Below are 21,232 nucleotides of genomic sequence, written 5' to 3' on the forward strand. Positions count from 1 at the left end.
AGACTGAACAGATTTACTGCTGACAAATGAGAAAAACAGGCTGGTTTAACAGATTGCTTCCACAGAGAAGAGAAACTAAAGTGTTTTTTCCCTTGCATTGTAAAGGCACATTTGCAGCTTGTAGGTTGTTTGTATACAGGAAAAACCCAAGGACGGATGAAAAGTGCTTCTGAAAGAACTAAGCTGATTGGCTAAAACCCTTGGCTGACCTGATGTGAACTCAAGATAATGTTTGTAGAATAAGGAACTGACATGTAACAGTATAACAGCATGATGAAGCTGTTCATGTATAGAGATTTACGAGTGAGGATTGGAGAATGGACAACCGGTACACTTGTAACTTTGAGGCTGTTTTTTTTTTTATAACAGTCAACATTTCTCTCTGAATAACATACTGTACTCAAAGCCTCCAAACACTGACATATACAAACTGGCTGAAAGTGCACACACCGGTACTACACAGCCTCACACAGACCCCCAGCGCATTCATCCAGGTCTGGTTTATGATGCGTGACATTCAGCTATGGGTCAAAACACAGCCATGGGTGGAGGGGGAATCAATCTGCAGTGCTTCCTGCTCACTAGTCAGACCATTAGTAGAGTTTCTTGTTGGGGGGTTAGGGTTGCAGGTATAGTGCCTCAGTCTTATCTTTTTATTAGAGTAATCATACTGGAAAAGAAAAACTACCTTTATCATTATTTTATTTTTCAGGTACTAATCGAATGAAAATTGACAATACATCATCACTATGTCTTCTACTACGCTCTTAAAATCGTTTTTAACTGATTATATTGATATGTGTGAACCTACCTGATGTAGAGTATTTAGCAAAGTTTTACCTTCTTCTCTACTACGTACATACATACTTGTTTCCTTACACCTCTTGCCCTTTAAAGCCATCAGCCTTTACAGTCTGTGGGGCTCTTTAAGAGGAATAAAGCTGATATTTACTGTGGGCTTTCATTGAGTGTAAAGACCCAGATTTGTGGTGCCCATAAACCACATCTCCCCTTCCTGCCTGTAAAAATTTAATGCCACACAGCTACCGCTGAGCTCCGGCTCCCATGAGGCTTCTATTCATTTCTTTTTCCTTTCCTTGACATTGAGTAGAGGTGGGAACGAGAACGTGAGAAAAGGTTCTCTATATTATATACTTTCTTGGTTCATATTTATGTTACTACTCGGACTATACCGTGTATTGTAATGCTGAGCTGTTACACTTCAGTGTATTTGTTTTCCAGTAGATTTTAGTTCCATATTAGAGTAGTAGGTTTGCAAAAAAATGATTTAGGGATATATATTCTTTTTTCATTACCGCTCTCATGTACACAAAAAGCTAAAGTTAGCAGGCTGTTAGCATAGCTACAGGTAACAGAATGATTAGGCCCAGTGGGAAACACCTAGCCCTGTCTCAACAAATGTACAGAAATCTCACTACCAGAACTTCTAAAGCGTACTATCCGAACCATTTTCCATATCATTTAATCTTGGCAAAAAACAAGCTAAAAAAACCAACATGCCGTTGTTGCTTCATTTTCAATGAAAAGTATTGGTATCAGTCCTAATTAATTCTCTAAAAGAAAATCACTCATATATTATATATATATAACTCAATCAATTAGGCATCACCTGGACACCCGGACCACGAGTCCTATGATCACCCTCTTCTTAAACTGCTGTTTGGACCAAATATTTGAACATGAAATGGAAGCAGGATTTCCTTATTGACATTGCAGTGTGAATGAATCCAGTGGCACAGAGTTCCTTACACATATTACAGCAGTGTACCTAACAGTGTTTAACCTGGAAACATTTAGAAAAGTGAAAAGATAAACTTAAGGGACTATGGCTGCAGGAAAAGCCAATGAGTGCTATATTTCACATGCTGCTCCAAAATATGAGAATTAAATGGTGGCAATTCAGATGTTATGGCCGGGGTGTTGGGTGAAAGAAGTGTGTGTGTGTGTGTGTGTGTGTGTGTGTGTGTGTGTGTGTGTGTGTGTGTGTGTGTGTGTGTGTATGTGCGTGTGCGCGTGTGTGTGTGTGTATGTGTGTGCGTGCATTACTGTGTGTGTGACATTAAAAAGTCATTTCCAACCCAGCATGCCACAGTCACTCAAACCACCTCACTGTAATTCTATAGTTTACTTCAGCAATTTCTCAAATCAAGAGCAGGAAAAGATTGCAGCTTTTACAGTAGCAATTATATAAACTCCCATGGAGGTGGTGGTGACAAAAACTGGAGTTACACAAAGTTCAAAGTTCTAAGAGAAAATCTCAGTCCTTAAACGGAAGAAGGAAGGCGAGAGTCTCAATTGCCGTGAAGACATGAAAGAGGAATGTCACTGTTGTCCCTGACGTTTCTTCTCCTCTTCTCCCACCCACCAACCACAACTTCTGAAGTTTATCTTTCTTCCTGTCTTTCATCACAGAGGTTATTAAACCCTGCGAGGGAGCTCCGCCATGTCTAATTACGCCAACAGTAAACAAAAGGAGGTCGGTTGGGGAGGGAGTGAGGAGAACGAGGAGAAGAAGAGAGACAGATGAAAAAACAGCGCAGGCCTGGTGCCGTGTTATTATAATTCTTTAAGCGATACTGTTAGCGTGGTCAGTCTTTTAGCTGTGCAGCTAATGACTGGCTAGGCCCTAATTACAGGCCGCATGTGCTGTGCCGGGACGTGATACTCCTTCCCCGGATGGTTGTTAACTTCCCCCACAGCCTAAGCCCTACCCGACTCCCATTACCTCCCGGCCTTCTACGCCCACAAAACCCCAAATTACCTTTAAAGGTGTTGCATTGTTCTTTTGGCAAGGTACACAGCATTTTCCACTGTGCTCACACCAGACACACCCAGAGGGGGCGGAATCATCACACTGACAAAAATATTCATGCACCAAACTCAAAACTCCAAATTTAAGGGAAATAAGAAAACCAATTTGACCAATTTGTCAAAAAACAAAAAAGGAAAACATTACTTGAGACAGCTTTTGCGAGCAAAATGTTAAAAAACAAAGATGATTAATTACACACATAATCACACCGTCATCTCAAACGAATGCTGCAGAAATGTTTTTTGGCTGAATTTGTCCCCTTTTGTCATCTGGAAGACATTTAATATCACATGTCGTTTTAAATCCAGCTCGCTAAAAATGTGAAAATGAGAAAATAACAAGCCCCGAGGCCTCACAGGGAATAAAAAGGGGAAATAAAGTTTCATAGTTAAGAGGCTGTTTTATGTCTTTAGCAGGCATTTCAGTAATTTATGATGAAGCTAAGCAATACATGCAGTTTAATGAAATCTAAATGCAAATTGGCAAATAAAAAAAGTCACCATTAAGTGTCAGTTAAACACGAAACTGTACCAATCTGACAAAAAGATGAAGTAGGATCAGCACAGTGGTTAACCACACAGGTCAGGAGTTTGCAATATGGGCAGAAAGGGGGAACTATTAATAGAAAACACCCGGAGTATTGTAGCTCATGCTGAATGTTTTCTTTTTTAAAGCTAAGAAGCCTCTATGTGGAAGCTTGTGCACACTACAGCAATTAAAAACAAACACATTGCTGCCTTCCGGCCTTAGATCTCATGTTATTACGGAAAAAAAGTATCAGGGTGAACTATGGGTGAAATGTTCCTTTTAGCCGGAGCTGCGGTGGCCTGAACTGATGTACTGTAGCTCTGTGCCAGACACAAACTAGGGGACAACGTCCACATTTTGTTTCTCCCCATGAGCGCTCCACGAGACGGATGCGGATCCCCATCCATCCTGTCCTCCTCCCTGTCTCTGGAGTGAGTGATGCGGTATTGAAACCATATGCCCTCCTGAATTCCTCATGGATCCTCCCATCCAGCTCAATCCCAGCAGTCCTCTGCTGGCCGCGGACACTCTGCTGTCACGAGGGGGGCCTCCCTGCTTCCTGTGTAGGATCTAAATATTTACACTCCCCGTCGTCCCGAGTGGCGAGGCGGAGAGGTCTTGATGTTTTGGGTTATGTAAAGTCCAATCCTCCAGGACGCATATTTAACAGATTGTCCTTGTTAGAGCAGATCTGTGAACAGATTTACCTCAGAGAAAGTTTTCTCATCTTTTTGATAAAGGCTGGGATAAAAAAAAATTAAAAAAACAGATGACAGCCAACCTACCATGTCCAAGAGACAGTATGAAAGCATCCAGCTGTATTTTAGATAATGAACATCTTCAGATTTAACAAAATATTCTGTCACATATCGAAAGACGGAAGACACTTGTTACAGGAATGCTAACCCATATTGTGAGCACATGGTGTGCACCTCAGCCCTCTGATTCATCTGGGTACCCCAAGTCTCACTGCCTTTTCAAGACATCTTGACTTAAGTCTGAAGACATCTTAGGACATCTCAAGCCAAAGACAGCTGGGTAGAAGCGAGTCCACGTCTAGAGCCAAAACTAAACATGTGGTACACTCTAGCTCTCCTGTAGCATAACAAATGATAAGTCTTTGTTCTCTGTTATGTCAGCCAAAGCTTTCATCTAATGCAATTACTGAGAAAAGACCCTGCAGGAATTTAACTTACAACCTCTTGTGGTAACAGCAGCACACTGTTACCTACTGAGAAAGTGAGGGAGATGCACTGAACAAACAGAAAATAGAGCAAACAAATCTCAGCAAGGTTTTTTTTTTTTTCCAGAGTTGATATGAAGCGAATCCAAAAAATACTTGTGTATACCATGCAGATGGTGGAGCCATTAAGTGAGGCAAAGGGAAAAGCAAGGCAGAGGTAAATCGCTTCCCAGGTAACTCGCCAAGTCGGGCCGTTTGCAGCTGTGTGTCAGTGCACGAAGCTGTGTTCTGGCACAGACTGCCGGGTTTTTCAGGTACACACTCTGTCCATTTTGGGCTTAACATCAGATCCAGTTAGCAGGACCTGGGCTACACTAGTGCCAGTCTAATCCCCGAATTTAGCAAAAAGCATACTTACACAGATCCTCACAGGTCATTTATCATGATTCTGACGTGAGTCCAACAAGCAGGTGTGCTTTGCTAAGGAGGATGTTGGGCCGAATACTTTTGGCTGCAGAAGCTCAGCACATTGACACCCGTATACAAAATCTGAATTCAGCAATATATGTGCTAGTCTTCTGACTACTCCAAGCGCTTTTACACCACAGGTCAAACCTACACATTCACACACTGATGGTAGAGGCTGCTATGTAGGCCATGTAGACCATCAGAAGTAACTAATCCCATTCATACACCACTGATGAAGCAGCAGGAGCAACTTGGGGTTAAGTGTCTTGCTGTGAGCGCACTGGTGCTTTTTACACAACTCAAGTTCCTAACGATAAAAAACAGTTATTTGAATTAAATTTAACCGTACCAAGTGTTTAGTTGCCAAACTTTAATCCTATTTAAATCATATTTCCTTAATTTTAAACATGTGTTGTCTTTCAGTTACGTTAACCATAATTTCAAATATAGTAAATGTGCAACCATTTTTACTGTATAAATGCCAGCAGCTATAAACATAATATTCACGTGGCTACAGTGGCTGCCTAATGGAGACTTTTTTTTATACTGCTGTATTCAGGGCTCTCCTCTCATACATAGCAAAGCTTTGAGCTGTGAAGGATTTAAATGACTTTGATGCTTTTACTGTCAAATTAGCTGAGGATCAGTCCAAAATTAACAGCAGGCTCACTGAGTGCCAGCTGTATGCACCGCACTCGCCATACAATGAAGCCTCACAGGAGAAGCTCAGCTTTCATTACTAAAGTCTGGCCAGAGTTACACAGCAGGTGAAAGGTGGGCGGATTAGGGTTTGATTTAATTTGAAAATGGTACGGAGCTCATAACATCAGGCTTAAACCTGCTCATTACATCATCTGCTGAGTGGGAAGAGAAGCGAGGAGGACTTGATGAGGAGTTACAGAGGATGAGGTCACCTGTCAAGATGAATTCGCTGACTGTGTCATTAATCAGTGAATATTCACTGGACCACTAGTTTGTGTCTCTGACTTTTTTTTTCTTTTAATTTAATTTTTCATCAGTTTATCCTCAAACTATTGAGAGCTCATACTCTATTCAAACCCTCTGATCAGTTCAGGCAGCTCAACCTGTCTGGAAAGGTGCGACAGAAAACCCATTCATAAAAATAACATCTTATAAACAGTATGTCTCTGAAACACCCTCCTATCCCCATTCATGATGCAGCTTTTTAAGGATATACCTCACAACCCTCAATCAATTCAGAACAAAAAGATTGTGAATATTATCCCTTGGCTAGGATTTTCGTCTGTTGCAGACTGATTGGATAGATCTGGATCTATTAATCAAGTGTCCTAAAGAGGAACACTTCAATCAGACTTCAAACACACTGATCTCAACAGGTTACACATCAGTTACAGATGTATTGAGGTAAGGTTGAGGTCACATTTTTGTCTGATTGTGTTCATGGTTGAATTGTCTGATGAGGTCGGTTACAGTTCAGCGTTTGTGTAGCTGACATCAAACCAACCTGCTGGGCCCGGTGTTCTGGATCCGTCATGTGGTTGTGTGGATCGGTTGCGGTTCTGCTGCCGACGTTTTCCGCCCGTGGAGCGGGAGGTGCGGATGTGCACTTCACTGACTTTGAAGAACGCCACCATGAAAGGCTGCTTTTCTAGAGCGCCGTCACGTCCCACAAGCCCCGCCTCCTTTGAGCTGATGCTCTGACCTGTTGCAGAAGACAATTCGTCTGAATTACATTTCTCTAAAGCTAAACATGTAGATGGAATAATCTTGTGGTTAAAAAAATAATGATGTCATCTCTTACCGCTGCTCGTCTCTACGCTGACCTGCAGGCCCAGGTTGTGCACGGGGCTCATCACCCACAGGTTGCTCGTAGCCGTGATGTCGAACTCCAGCCAGCCCTCCTCAGCGGCCCACAGCATGCGAGACTCCAACAGGAACAGATCTGCCTCTCTGAGGGGACAAAATACAAAAGAAACAGCTCAGATTAAATACAACATCATTTACTGTGTTCTGTGTCTTTACTGGGTCTGGGGCGGGCAAATCTAATATTTGCAAGAAATTCTGCTTTAAGGAGATGTAAAAAAAAAAATATCATCTAATGAAAAGGTGATGTGGAGGAATAGAATTTTATGAAGCCAAGCCCTTAAGCTCTGGAAAAGTAAAGCATGATGAATAAGTGAAAAAGGTGAGGTTGTGTTTTTGGACATCTATCAAATTGATCAATAGACATAAAAAAGGTTTAATTAAACAACATAACAACATTTAAGCACACCAAATAAGCATGTTTAGTTAGCTAGTTTGACCAAAGTACACTGGCAAAAACAGGAAAACAATTCAATGAGTGTAGTGTACTTGCATCAGTTGTTATACTCATACTCGTATAGTTATTGGTACTTTGTATTGTATAGTTTAAGTCTATCAATCTACGGTGTTAATAACTGATGTAAAAATAGTTTCAAACACTAAAGAACTGTTCTGCCTCTTTAGGCAACACAGGGGACCACAGGATCTGTTGGTTAGCATCAGGGTAACATTATCATAACAGTATGACAGAAAGATGGATAGCTGCACTTCAGAGTAAATCCTTGGAAACACTAAATAGTCCTGCACTGTAAGTTTGACCATGCTGTCTGCCTCTCTCAGGGACGGGAAAAAGGAAGGAATGAAACCTTTGGTATCAGGCTACAGGTATGGTTATATCATTAACAAACAGTTAGTGTAAACGTAATCAAGTTTCAAAGTTGGATAACTGGAAAAGAAAGAGCTCGGAAATACAACTCATTAATGAAAAGAGAGAAGAGGAGTGTGAAGAAAAGACAGCGTGAGCGGTAAGAGGTCCTGTCCTCCCACCGTCCCATTACACTTGTAATAACACAGCGTCAGGTCTGCTGGACCCTCCTCCAGAGCCGACATCAAAGCCTCACAATCATCCAGGTGTTCAGAGAATGCCCCTGCAGTCATGCATCAGCAGCCCCTCTTTATTGGTCATTAATGAGGGTGTTTCGGACAGCGTCTGAACGAGCCTCCTTGACTTGTTTCCCTCACACACACACATATAGACACACACACACACACACACACACACACACACACACACGCACACATGCACACACCCATACACACCACCTCCACTGCTGAGTTCACACATTTGTCACAGCGTGAGCCAGTGTATCCACGTTTCCGCCTCAGAGTCACAGTCGCTGTTCGGCTGACGAATGACAGCAGGGGGTCCTTTAGAGAGTCGCCCGCAGGGCTACGGCTACTGAGAGCCTACTGTAAAACTTGTTATTGACTGACTGCTTAAATGAACTAGAATAATAAGGTCAAAGGGGACGGTCATGTTTTTTGCTACAATAAATCTCCTTTATAAGACCTGTCAGAGAGTGTTGTTAAAAATGAAACGCAAGGTGGGATAGCTCACAGCTGGCCTGGCTATTTTGTGTGCTTTCATCTTTTAAAACTGCCGAAAAGGCGTATTTGTTAAATTATAAAACCAACATATAAGTCAGAAATGAAAATATATATATTTTTAAAGAAGATGATGACTCTGGATTTAAGTGCTATTCCACCTTGAAAACATTTTAAGAGTCAGAATAAAGGAAATGTAATTCTTAGCCTGAAGTAGAAGTATTGGTGGAATTAAGAACATCCTTCACAGCAGCCTGTCCTGTCTCAATACGCTGTCAGGCCTGTCACATATTTAGCATTGTGATCTCACACATTCCTCGCCTGCTGTTAGCGAAACCGCCCCAATCAAATGAAAAGTACAAAGGGTGTCAGGCTAATTAAGCGCTCTATCATTACAGCTTAGAGTCAAAGCAGGAGTCAGGTTCTTATGAGAAGGAGGGAGGCATGAGAAAGTAAATAGGCTCCCCACTGATTGGGCGATTACAAACGGACAGATTTGCAAAAGGTGGAACATGAGAGGACAACACCTCAAGGTTTAACAGTCTTTTCACACATCAGATGTTGAGCCTCATATGTAACTGTTAGCACTGAGGAGAATAAGAATAAGAAAGTAAAATCCAAGAAGGTATATGCTCGTGATGTATAGTGGTAACAGAATTTGTCACTATGCACCTTGAGTGTACTCCCACAAAGCACCAACACGGCCCTGAGGGGCGCACTGTAATTTTCTTCAAGGTAAAAAAGCTGTCCTACAATAACACAGAAATTGGAGATATATGGGCCCTTTAATCTCCAAATATCTCTAAAAATAAAAGGCTTTACCACTAGGCTGGAGAGCACAAACCACCCATTGTAGGGATGAAGGAATGCAGTAAATAAGTAGCTCATGATACCTTAAGAAACCTCTGACAGACAGAAAAATATACTTTGCCAACATCTATAGCGGAAGGGCTTATATGTTTTCAATCCATGGACCTTAAAGTGGGTCGGCTTTATCTTAGGACTAGTCTGAGAACATCTGGTGTGAGAGACCCCACCTTGAGGTGCTTTGTGAATAATATTTAACACAATAAATATACTGGTGAACTTTACTTTGATGTACGTGTAATGATAAAGAAATATACTTGGCAACATAAGAATATCAGACATTCTATTCATGTATGAGTTTGTTCTCAGAGGGTGGGCTCAGAAATCTTACTGGATGTTTATCTGGCCCTACAGACGAAATGTAAATGTTTGGCATGTATCAGCTGTGCTCATTTGGACGGACGGGGGGGATCTGAAGCGGTGCTATTTCTGTAGGACGTGGTTATGCCTGATTTCATATTCAAACAAGGTGAGGACACAGAGTCTGTGTAACAGGGAGAGTGATAGAGAGATAACAACACACCTGTTCACAATCATAATCTTCACCCTTTTAATACAGAAATACTATAAGCATGCTTGAAGTTTTTGGTAACACCTTCTCTGTAGCTGACTTGCTGATTTTCAGTACAACAACATTGGAACCCCTCTGCACACATACCAGTTCAGTGCTTGTACTCATGCAGTTATACATGGTTGATAACTATTTCACAGATACATGATATAAATTGGCCAGATACTTTGAAAAAGCTGGGGCACTTCTGATATGGAGGAATTATGTTTTAAATTGTGCACAATACCTTATTAGATTTGAATTAGATATACTTCATTAATCCTGAGGGTAAAGTCTGGTTTACAGTGTTATTTTAGAGACATGCTTCTCACACACATAGGCCCCAATCACACACGTGCACAAACAGGACCTGTGGACATGCACTAGTGGAGAGATGTCAGGGTGGGGGCTGCTACACACTGCTACTCAGGGAGCTCACCAGAGCTGTTGGGGGTTTGGTGCCTTGCTCAAGGGCACCTCGACAGTACTCGGGACTACAGTATTTTTGGTCCGCACTGGGACTTGATCCAGCGACTCTCCGGTTCCCAACCCAAGTCCCTACACACTGAGCTACCGCTGCCCTATTGATACTGAAGTGGCATACAAGGGAATCTGAAGTCCTTCCAACTCACGCGTTTAACTCTGTGTTAACAATCTTTTGTATATAAAAAAAAAAAAACTTTCAAGCTTGCATACGAAAAACACGTGACAATAAACACAAGACACAAAAAAAACGTTCACACCCACGCACGGTTGATAAACTGTGTGGCTTCCTCTGATTCCCTCTCCCCATTCACCTGTGACGCCCTTCTATCGCTGCCTGTGCCCAGGTGATGTAACAGCGCAAACAATATTTACATGCAGTGTTGACCTGACTTACCACACACACACACACTCACACACACATCAAATTGGTGAGGACAGATACTTTTGTTTATGCTTTACAAGGGGATGCACGCGTCATGGTTAAAATTTGTGGCAAATCCAAAAATGAGAAGGGAGATCAGTTTTGTTGACTAAAATCAAGAAACCTACCATTTATCTGCTTCTACAGGGATGTAAACCATTTATCCTTCTGCTAAAAGCTCATTAGTTTAAATGTGTATACCTGTCAGGGTGCTCCTTGACCACCTGGTAGACTTTGAGGAGGAAGGTGTCATTGCGGAAGGCGCGGCTCACACACTCCTTGTAGAGGCGAAACTCTGCTGCGGTGATGGCCTCGCCCTCTGGGATCTGTGAGAGGTTGAACTTAAACTCCTTGTGGTGACGTCGATGTGGAGAGAGCTCCCTGTCGTACTCCACTGTGGAACAGAAACACACACACAGCATTTAGACAGTTTGTCAGAAGAAATCATGCTTTCATGAGATTGGTTCTTTAGTTGATGACTGAATAATCATCATGTGGACCTCCACAATGACTTCTCAATCAGTTGGAGATACATCAAAAGATTATATATAAAAACACACATATATATACACATGTAGTAAGTGATGAGCGAATACCCATGTCACAGACACATGCAAAGAGGTCTATCATTGAACCTTTTAAGATCCTCACATGTGATTTGTGCTTTAGCTCTAATAGGTTTTGTGGCTTCCAGTTTCCCTAAATAAATCCCTGTTATCATCAGTCTGAAGCAAAAGCCCATGATTTTTTCAGTGGTAGCATGCTTAAAGACATTCAGTGACCACTTCTGACAGCACCAAATGACAAAAACCAACAAATGTGCTCCCTCCTATGCTTTTATGTGCAATATGGGCCGTAATGATAAAGTGCTCTCCGGGGATTCAGTCCATGTCACAGCTGGAGAGTTGTCTCCCACAGCAATGAGGTCGCAGTCTCAGTTAGTCGACGGACACACGGAGTGAGAGGACAGGAACGAGTAAAGATGGGCATGACCAGCACAATTAGAAGCTCATCTGCAGAAATACCCCCGCGGACATAAACAGCAAGAGCTGTGCTACTTTCTGCAAAATACACAAAAATAGTAGTAAAATTGCACAAGTTTAAAAAACACACACATCAAGTCTCTTACTTCAATCATGCCTTTGTGAACAGTGTGTATCCAGCAGTTTCAGACATATAGTTATGACAGCCTGAAGAATTTAAAAAAAAAGTACAGCAGAGATCATTGAAGCTAATAATATAAATATTTTTTAACACATGTATTTAAATAACTTCATAACCCAAAGCTGAAGAAAGAAGATTTAAGTTTTTTACTTGAGCCAGTGTGTTAAAACGTTCTGGTCATTTTATGATGTTGGGACCCACCTAGAACAGACTAATGACACATTTTGTCCCCATGTCATGAAGAAAATTGTGTTGATGTAAGAACACTGGAGCCAATCAGACTCTCCCAAAAGAAACAGCCCCACCTTGTTACTACATCCAGGAAGGTCAGAGCTCCCCTTATCCCCCAGACATTTCAAATTTACATAGATGCTGAACATAAGTGTCAAACTGAGCCAAGAAGACGGGGAGGGAAGGCGTTTCTTTTTTCTTAATTTTTTTTAGCTTCAATGCATCTCTGAGAAAAATCAGAAGTGAAATGAATTTTCCATAGCAGCAAAAGAAACCACCTATAGAGAATGACATGTTATTCACAGAAGTATTTCTGTGACTTTCATCAGATGTGACATTGATCATTTCACCATCATACTCCAAAGGCTGCCCACACACACAGATGTCGCAGTAACTGTGTGTGATAACAGGTCTGCTCATTGGTTCAAGGGGAGTAGATCGGCTAAACTTGTGTGTCGGTGTGTGGAGGACTTAAACAGAGGTCATGGTACTCTAAATGACTTTACAGCAGCTTGAAACTGTATATTCCCAATTTAAGAATCAACTGGCTTTTTGGCGTGAAAGCTCTTTGATAAACTGCCTGTAGGTGGTGTGAAGGTCAGCAACAGTTTCATGTGTATCAAATATTTTTAACATCTGCTGCAATGCTCTGTCAATGCACAAATATCAGGCACCTGACTGCACAGAAAGGCTAAACGTGTTTGGCAGATTTTACTGGCAAGTGAAGCATCACACTGAACCAATGTAAATCGTGAACTGTGTGGGTTTATAGGAAAGGGTGTTTAAAGTGTATTTGCTTTGATAGAATGTGAGCTTAATGAATATCAACGAGAAAACCACCTGGTCAATTGGTTTTCAATTGTGGACAGGGAATTTAAAGGTGGTTACCCCTTTGTTAATGGTGTCTACAACAGAGCAATTGAAATCAGGCCTAAATTAGAAGAAAAAAAACAATGTATATTTTTGAACATTATTTATAGTGATTCATTTACAACTGAAACTAGAAGCAAAACAGTTTATACCACTGTCATCAATTTTTTTGTCTCAAAGGTATAATTAATTAAATTAATTGTGGGGAAGCTGTGGCTCAGTGGTAGAGTTGGTCGTCTCTTGACGGTAAGGTCAGGGGTGTGATCCCCAGCTCCTACAGCCACATGTCCGATGTGCCCTTGGGCAAGACTCTTAACCCTAAGGTGTTTTAATGTGTATGAATGGGATTAGTTAATACTGATGGACACTTTACAAAGCAGTCTCTGCCATCAGTGAGTGAATGTGTATGTGTGACCTGCAGCGTGAAATCAGTCTGAGTAGTCAGAAGACTAAAAAAAGCGCTTTACAAGTTCAAGTCTATAATAGTCTACTTACAATACAGTAGTGACGCAATTTAGCACAAGTCTCTCAGATAACCCCCCCCCCCAAAACCAACTCCTTCAGCGCACCACCTCCCCTCCTCCCCCCATCCCTTAGTGTTCTGACTGAGTGCAGCCATGTGTACTGAAACGCAGCCCAACGATGATTCGGTTCATTTTCAAGTATTTTAGATTAAACAAAGTCTTTCCTTCGGCCCAAAGTCAGTGGCTGCTCCTGCAATTGTACTTTTTCCGCCATTATGCCTCTACATCAGCACCCCTGAGTGGGCGGGGCTGTCTTTTTCCCCGCCATGGTTGCAGGGTTTATGGTCTAAGTGACACAAACAAACTGAAGGAAGCGGTGTCCCTGAAAACAACAAACCCAGAGGGAGTTTGGGAAAGCCCTTTCTACTTGATCTTTTCAGTTAAGATATATTTGATATCTGCTATAAAAGTGTTAAAAATGGTCAGTGTACAAGCTATGAGTTCCATCTTCAGGTGAAAAGATTGTACATCGTCTTCTGTAGTTCTGAATGAGAATAGATTCATCTGAATGACTGGGATGAGACTACCATCTCTTTTACTATTTAAGTACAGTTGGCCTTTAAAGACAATGTAAAGCCCAATAAAATGGGTTGTCCCAACATCTTCTTGGCCAAACTGAGCAGGTCCTCAGTGTTTACAATCTTTAATAATGTTGATAAAATGGCGGAGGTATAGTAGCTGTGAGAAATGTCCCTGACTTTGGACTTTCACCATAGGCTACTCATAATGCCAGTCTTACATGATGAAGGTTTTAGTCTTGCTCTTTTAGTAAGCAGCTCTGGTGAAGCAGCAAGGCTGATAACAGTCATGTCCCATAATGTAACATTTTGTACTTTGCTATTCATGTAGAACGCCAAAATAATACAGGAGGGGTGAAGCAGATTCAAGGAGAAAAAGTTTTTCATTGTGGTTAAAAATATATCCACTGACTTCATAGGACTTAAATTAAATTGTAAGGATATGTCTTTTACATTTTTTTAAATTCTAAACAACTCACCAGCCCGGGTAAGTTCAAATCAATCATATTTCTTATGAGCTCCAAACATCTTTCAGACAAAGACAAACAAATCCATGAAAAAAGAAGCCAATGACAGCCTCATATTTCACATTATCGAACGCTTAATCACCGTAGTTGTCTGTGTTATTGGCCTGAAAGCCAAAGGGTTAGCAGCTAAGTAGCATTCCAGCTGCTCCTCCACCTTTTTCTCAGCCTGAAATTCAATTGAAATCCTCTGAGGTTTTGCACTAAAATCAAAGGAAAGTGTTCACACGACGTGTACAGGGAACGTAAACTCTGTGCTAATCTACCATGACGTGAGCTGTGAGACTGGAACACACAGAAGGAAAAAGGGATTTGGATGATTCAGTGAAGAATTTGTTAAAAGTGGATCTTAAGATGGGAAACATGGTTCTATTATTGTTTGGGTGCAAACAGTGCTTGACGTAAACTGCAGGAAAACGCTTACTTATCAAATCTTTTGATACTTATCTTTCAGTGTGTTTTTGTGGTGTTACTGTGTTACCCCATCCCTATCACTGGTCACCAGTACTTAAGAAAACACAAAGATGGAAAAGATGAAAAAAAAAAACAAAGTTAATTTATACAATCTAGAGCGTTTTTGATTTTAATTCTCACTCTCAACACAAACAAGAGAACCATGGTTAACACTCAACAATAGGGGGGATTTCTCTCATGATTCACCTAAACACTGTGGGGGATTTCAACTGCTTTGAGAAAGAGGAAGATATTAGATACACAGAGGGATCAAAGGGGAAGATTGAGTTAAGATGGGAAAAAGAAACAAATACTACTACTGAAGTGTTGTACAGGAAGGGAAAAACTGGCAATGCATCAAAAGAAAGTAAAACATTGCTACAAAGAAAAAGTAATTTATGGAAGTGAAAAATGACAAATGGAAATATGGAAGAAATAAAAAATATTTTTAAAAAAATGGGAAATGGGTTGAAGCAAACAGAATGTTTTTGCAACGATAATTTGTTTGCCAGTTAAAACTACAAGTCCATAAAAATAACAATGGAGAAAGAAATAACTGTAGTGGGAATGGATAAGATGACAAGACCAGACGAGGTAAGATGAAGTCAGTTGTCACTGAGAAAAGGATAGAGCAAACAAAGTGACAAAGAGAGGGAGTTAAAGGGAATGAGAGAGTTCAGGATGCACTGAGATTGTGTCGGGGACGGAAAGAGAGTGAGGTGGAATTTTTTGCAGATTCACTTGGCCGCTTTGATAGGAGCAGTTCTCTCGTTTCCACCTGCGCAACATCTGGTGCTGCTGTCCTGTCCCTGCTGCTGTAGGTATTATAGCATCCCATAAACACACACACACACACACACACGCACGCACACACACACACACACACACACACACACACACACACACACACACACACACACACACACACACACACACACACACACACACACACACACACACACACACTACTAAAAGTAACAAACAGTACACATGATATCGTGTCCATTATCCCAAAATGTGTTATTCCCCTATAAAAAATTAAAATCATAATAATGGCAACTTTACATATAAATCTGCATTTTAGCTGGACTGACTATAATATATCTTAGAATAAACTCCCTCACTCCTCTACAGACCAGCTTCGGACAAACTGAAATTACACGCCACAAGAAGAACTTCAAGTGTGACAGTTTGGCTCTTTTAAATGTGTGCCTCTTTAAGAAGCAACGGAAGGAAAGAGGGGAAAAGGTGTTGAAAGAAAGACAAGTGAGTGAAAGTTTAAGTCCGGAGGCTGTCTGTGCAGAGGAGGCCGGGGGATGAGTGGACAAACAGGCGAAACAGAACTTATTTTTTTGAAGACAAAAATGAATCTAAAAACCACAATGGGAGTGATGACGCAATCACCAAATTGGTAGCCATGACGGAAAAGTACAAGAAAAAGGAGAAAGCAGAGAGAAGGATGAAAATCTATAAGTAGAAAAAACGAAGGAAGACGGACAAACAGGGGGAAAAAAAGGGTTTGGAGAAGGAGAATAGACGTGAAGCAGAAAAAGCAGGATTGTGCAGGAAAGGGCCCTGGGTGGTTGACAGGCCAGCTTGTCTGTGGTCAGTGGTCAGCGCCAGTGCTCACACTCCTTAACCCGTCCAGCAAATCCCGCGCAGAGACGGCTAGCGAACAGCAGCTTGCATCAAATCCCTTCTGCTTTCTCTCACACGTCCCATAACCACAGAGCAAAACAACCAACAACCACCGTCTCTCGCCAAAATACTTTTTTTTGCCCTTCAACACTCAGATGGTAAAATTAACTAAAGAGACTGTTATGGATGGTTTTGTGAAAGGTAATTATGCTGTCAGATATCTATTCATTTAAAAAAAAAGGGATTAATGGAAGCCTTTAGCCTCGAAGATAGATGAGTAATTAACTTTTCCTTTTTGAGGCCAGTTCAATGAAATGCCAAACAAGTAATATTTCAGAATTAAATCCCAAACCAAAACCACATCTTTTGAATGTATCCAAATGATACATTATTTCACCAGTGTTCTGCTGCAGTGTTTTCTCTATTCAGCGCTGTCTTGTAAATTACAACTAACAGGGAACTGTGATCCAGATTATAGTCTTAAGGAAGTTCTTATTATCTCTGTTATTGAGACTTTACCAAACCTCCAATTGGATGACAGAGATCTGGTTCATACAGCAGTTTTTCTCTATCCTACTACAGCTTTAGTTATGTTAAACACACAAATGCAAATCCTTCTTTCACCGCAGACAAGCAGCATGCTGAGCCAGTTCCAAGACAGGACATTCAGGCAAGACTATTAAACTACTATTTCTGTACAGCAGACACTGTATCCTTGAGTGACTTTTACAAGATAGTGGTACGTTTCATTTTTTCTTCATTTCCCAACATTTTCTGTTAGGCCGTATCCTACTGATGTTTTGACAAATGTGAGTAGAGTTTTTTGTTGAGAGGTCTAAAGTTCTGCCCAGCCAGCGGCAAGGACAGAAGACAGCTATTTACAAGGCTTGGGTCATTGTCAATAGAGCAAACATTTTAAGACTCCTTTGTTGCCTATTACCCTGTGATGAGGATTTGTGTTTCCCCTCTAGTTTAGCTTTGTTTTCCCTCCAGTTTATACCAGGATGTAATTGTGACATAGGCCTTAAAAGGGTCTCTATATGGGATGATGATGACTGGGATTATTTAATACTGATGGACACTTTACATAGCAGCCTCTGCCATCAGTATATGATGTGAATGGTTGAAAGGGACATGATGTGTAAAAAGCGCTTTGAGTAGTCAGAAGACTAGAAAAACCAATGTACAAGCTCAAGTTCAAATACCATTGTACCATTTTCTGGCATTAGACAAAACTCAGAATGTGCAGAATCATAAAAAAAGTTCTAGGATTATCTCATCAATATTTGCTCCATCCATAATGCAGCACACAACCATGGAGTTAACAGAGGGCGTTTACATAGTTTTTGGGAAAAGTATAGTTTAAGAATAAATTAAAATCATCTTCATGCTCATGCTTATGGTCTTCTTAGGCAATGTTTGCATTCACCCTTCACTCGGTCTCCCTAAAAGAAATAGGATGATTGCAGTTGGAACCAGTCACCTTCCTGTACTAACAGCATGGGAACAAGCAGCCAGCGTAGCTGCAAAACAAGCAGAGCTTTCCTCTTCAGTACAGCAAAGATTCCACAATCTGTAATAACCAAGCTTTGTGGGAGATAATGCTTGGAGTATGCCAAGACTGGATCCCGGAGACCCTCGTAAAAATCTTTGCTTTCTAATTAAATCTGTAATTTACTATTTCCTCTGACCCCATAATGTAGCACTGACACAGAGTCTCTGAGAGGGAGACACGAATGAAAGTGATTGAGGGAAAGGAAGGAATTAAAATGAAGACATTTCCACCCTTTAATTATTATTTTTTTCCACACCAAGAACCTGTCAACATTGTTAAAGACTTTGCGGATGGCTAAACCAATAAAGAATGTTCTGGATGTCCAAGGCATGAGAAGAATCCATCTGTGTTTATGTAATTACAGCCCATAATCTGTCTGGTTTTGCTCTCAGACTTAATGGTTTTTGAGGATAGGTCAGAAATGTCCATGTTTTCCATTTATTGATAATTCCATCAAAGTGCCATCTAAATAAGGGGGGGGGGGGGGGGGGGGGGGGGGGGTTTGGTTGTCAGACTGACTTTCACAGGAGAGCTGCAGGTAAATATTACCAGTATTACATATAACAAGTAAACACTTTCTTAAGAGGCTCGAGCTAGAACTGATGCATCAAAGTCTTTAAAGTGTGGCATTGGTGCTGAGTGAAAAGATAACAACCCCCAAAGGAAACTGAAACCAGACGAAAACAAGAAATGTACACACACACACACACACACATGCATGCACACAGGCACAAACACACAGCAGTAGTGTGAGCTGCACAAGGTGTTGTCACTATACTTGGCTGCCACCAGGGCTTGTTTCCGCCTTCTGCAGTGTTTTGGCTCTTTGTAGTCAGGCAGCTGGTGGGATAGCTCCTGTGGTCAAGGTACGGACAGAGGGGCTCAGGGTCCGCTGGGAGTCATCATTAACTTTGAGCAAGGGTGTGTGTGTGTGTGTGTGTGTGTGTGTGTGTGTGTGTGTGTGTGTGTGTGTGTGTGTGTGTGTGTGTGTGTGTGTCTTTGGAAAATCATCCTGTTCTCTGATCTTCTCCCCTGACCCAGCTTCAAAGCCGACACACTGAGCGCCACAGGACCAGCCAAGGGCCAGTGGCAAGAGCGAGGAAGGTTTATGTTCTATGCATGTAAGCACAAACGCACATGCACACACATTCACACGCATGCACACACACACACACACACACACACACCTCTAGAGATTTAGAAAAGGGCTAACAACAGGCAGGCAGGGTAATTACACACCTTTGGGCACTGGCATATGCAAGGGTACATATGTAGAAGTCAGAGCTGAGGATTAAAAACAGGGTCCACACAGGGGCCTCAGACTTCCATTCTCCCACACACTTTGTGATGCACACATTCAACGTGCGAGAGGTCAGTGTGAACATTTTGAGCCAGACAAGAGCATCAGTGCATATCGAGAATATGAGGCAATGAGACCAGCCCTACTGCTGACTGTCAACCTTCATTAGCAAACACACAACAGCAGCTAACAGCTCTACTTTATAACAGTGTACATCAGAAGTCTGCAGTGATTTAAGCACATTACTAATCACTGGAAATGGCCAAGAAATGTGATTCATGCTAAACAGGTGGGGGACTTGTAAAGTTGGTAGTATTTCATGTTTTATGTTTCGGTAACAATTCTTGACAATAATGAATGTATAATGAACATATGAATGTTTTTTCCTTTTGATATAAAAAAACAACAACATTAAGTGCACAATGGACCAAGGGAAACTAAAACTAGTCAAGGCAGGGATAGCACTAAAATATTGATTCATTATAATTTGCACTGTAAACAGTCCAAGCAGATATATGAGTGAAAGTAGCACAAACTAACACGGCTCTTCCTGAAAGCGTGACAGTTAAGCTGCATTTATCCTCTTTCAATGACCTGAATATTGAGCCTGCTCTTCTTCCATTACCTCCCACAGGTTACACTCATCATGACCTCACTGGACAGACATCCCAAGGAACAAAAGCCCCATTTGAACCATATAATCACATTTTTCTACAGCCATCATCCTCCATAAAATCCTTGAAAAACCATTTGGGTTTTCCTTAAGACACATCCAAAACCATGACATAAAATGTTATGCGTACTGTTCCAGTACACACACAACCTCACACACATGCACAGAGGAACCGTATCAGACTTTTGTTCCCACCACCCCAAGCTCTATCACCACTATGCTGCATTCCAAACAAGATGATAAAAATGAAGTCTGGACACACATCTATCTTTTGCCGTTTTGAGATTTCAACTTGTGGGTAATATGTGTGCTTTAGTGTGCTTTAGTGTGTCCAACCCCACAGTAGGTGGATAATTTGCTGTAATTGGTCCTCTGCTGGGGCTTTGCTAACAGATAGATATCTGAGGTATGGCTGTTGCACTGTGTAGTATCAGTCTTTTTCATCAATGGACTGACAGCTGAGTGGTAGCAGTCATCAGCTCTCTGTTGAGTCTCCAGTTGGCCTCCAGGTAGATGGATGTGTCATACCTGTGTGTCAATGAGAGATTTTATTCCACCTCATCAGGAACTATTACTAAGGATTAAGATGTGGACTTTCTAACTCAGAATGCCATTGAAACCATGAGGATCATTGTTTGTGTGTTTTCTGCTTTGTGTGTTATGCCTCATTTCCACCACAATATTCTGTATCATAAGGTTAAAAAACGTTAATGGTAAAGAGATTTGGTAGAGTATCATAACAAACGGTATGCGAAGGTATTTAAACATAAAACACAGTAACATAAAATAATGTTAAGTTTAGGACACGGCAGGAGGGAAAGTGTCATTTAGCCTAGTGTGACAGAGTTAAACATATATGAGCTTGGTTAGCATAGCCTGGAATAATAAAGGCCAGAACAGTTACATGCATCATCAATTATTTATTTTTTTACAGTTGTAAGAAGTTTCACTTCAGTTTTTAGTCCGTCTTTACAGTTTCAAAAACAAGTATAGGTGACTAAACTTTTGTTCTGGTCCGATTTAAATACGAGGCAGTATTTGCAAGATGAAGCAGCA

The 21,232-nt window shown here is 41.2% G+C and overlaps 1 protein-coding gene across 1 annotated transcript in view; it reads right to left on the reverse strand.

Moving 5' to 3' along the window:
* Window positions 1-21,232, reverse strand: part of bmp6 (bone morphogenetic protein 6) — a 44,137-nt gene that overhangs the window by 8,304 nt on the left and 14,601 nt on the right. Inside the window, exons 2-4 of the mRNA XM_061064753.1 lie at window positions 10,928-11,120; window positions 6,796-6,944; window positions 6,499-6,696 (exon numbers count right to left, since the gene is read on the reverse strand). Coding sequence (XP_060920736.1) covers window positions 6,499-6,696; window positions 6,796-6,944; window positions 10,928-11,120 — 540 coding nt within the window. The remainder of the gene's footprint in view (window positions 1-6,498; window positions 6,697-6,795; window positions 6,945-10,927; window positions 11,121-21,232) is intronic.

This window comes from Labrus mixtus, chromosome 19 (genome assembly GCF_963584025.1).
Source record: "Labrus mixtus chromosome 19, fLabMix1.1, whole genome shotgun sequence".
NCBI classification, from domain to species: Eukaryota; Metazoa; Chordata; class Actinopteri; order Labriformes; family Labridae; genus Labrus; species Labrus mixtus.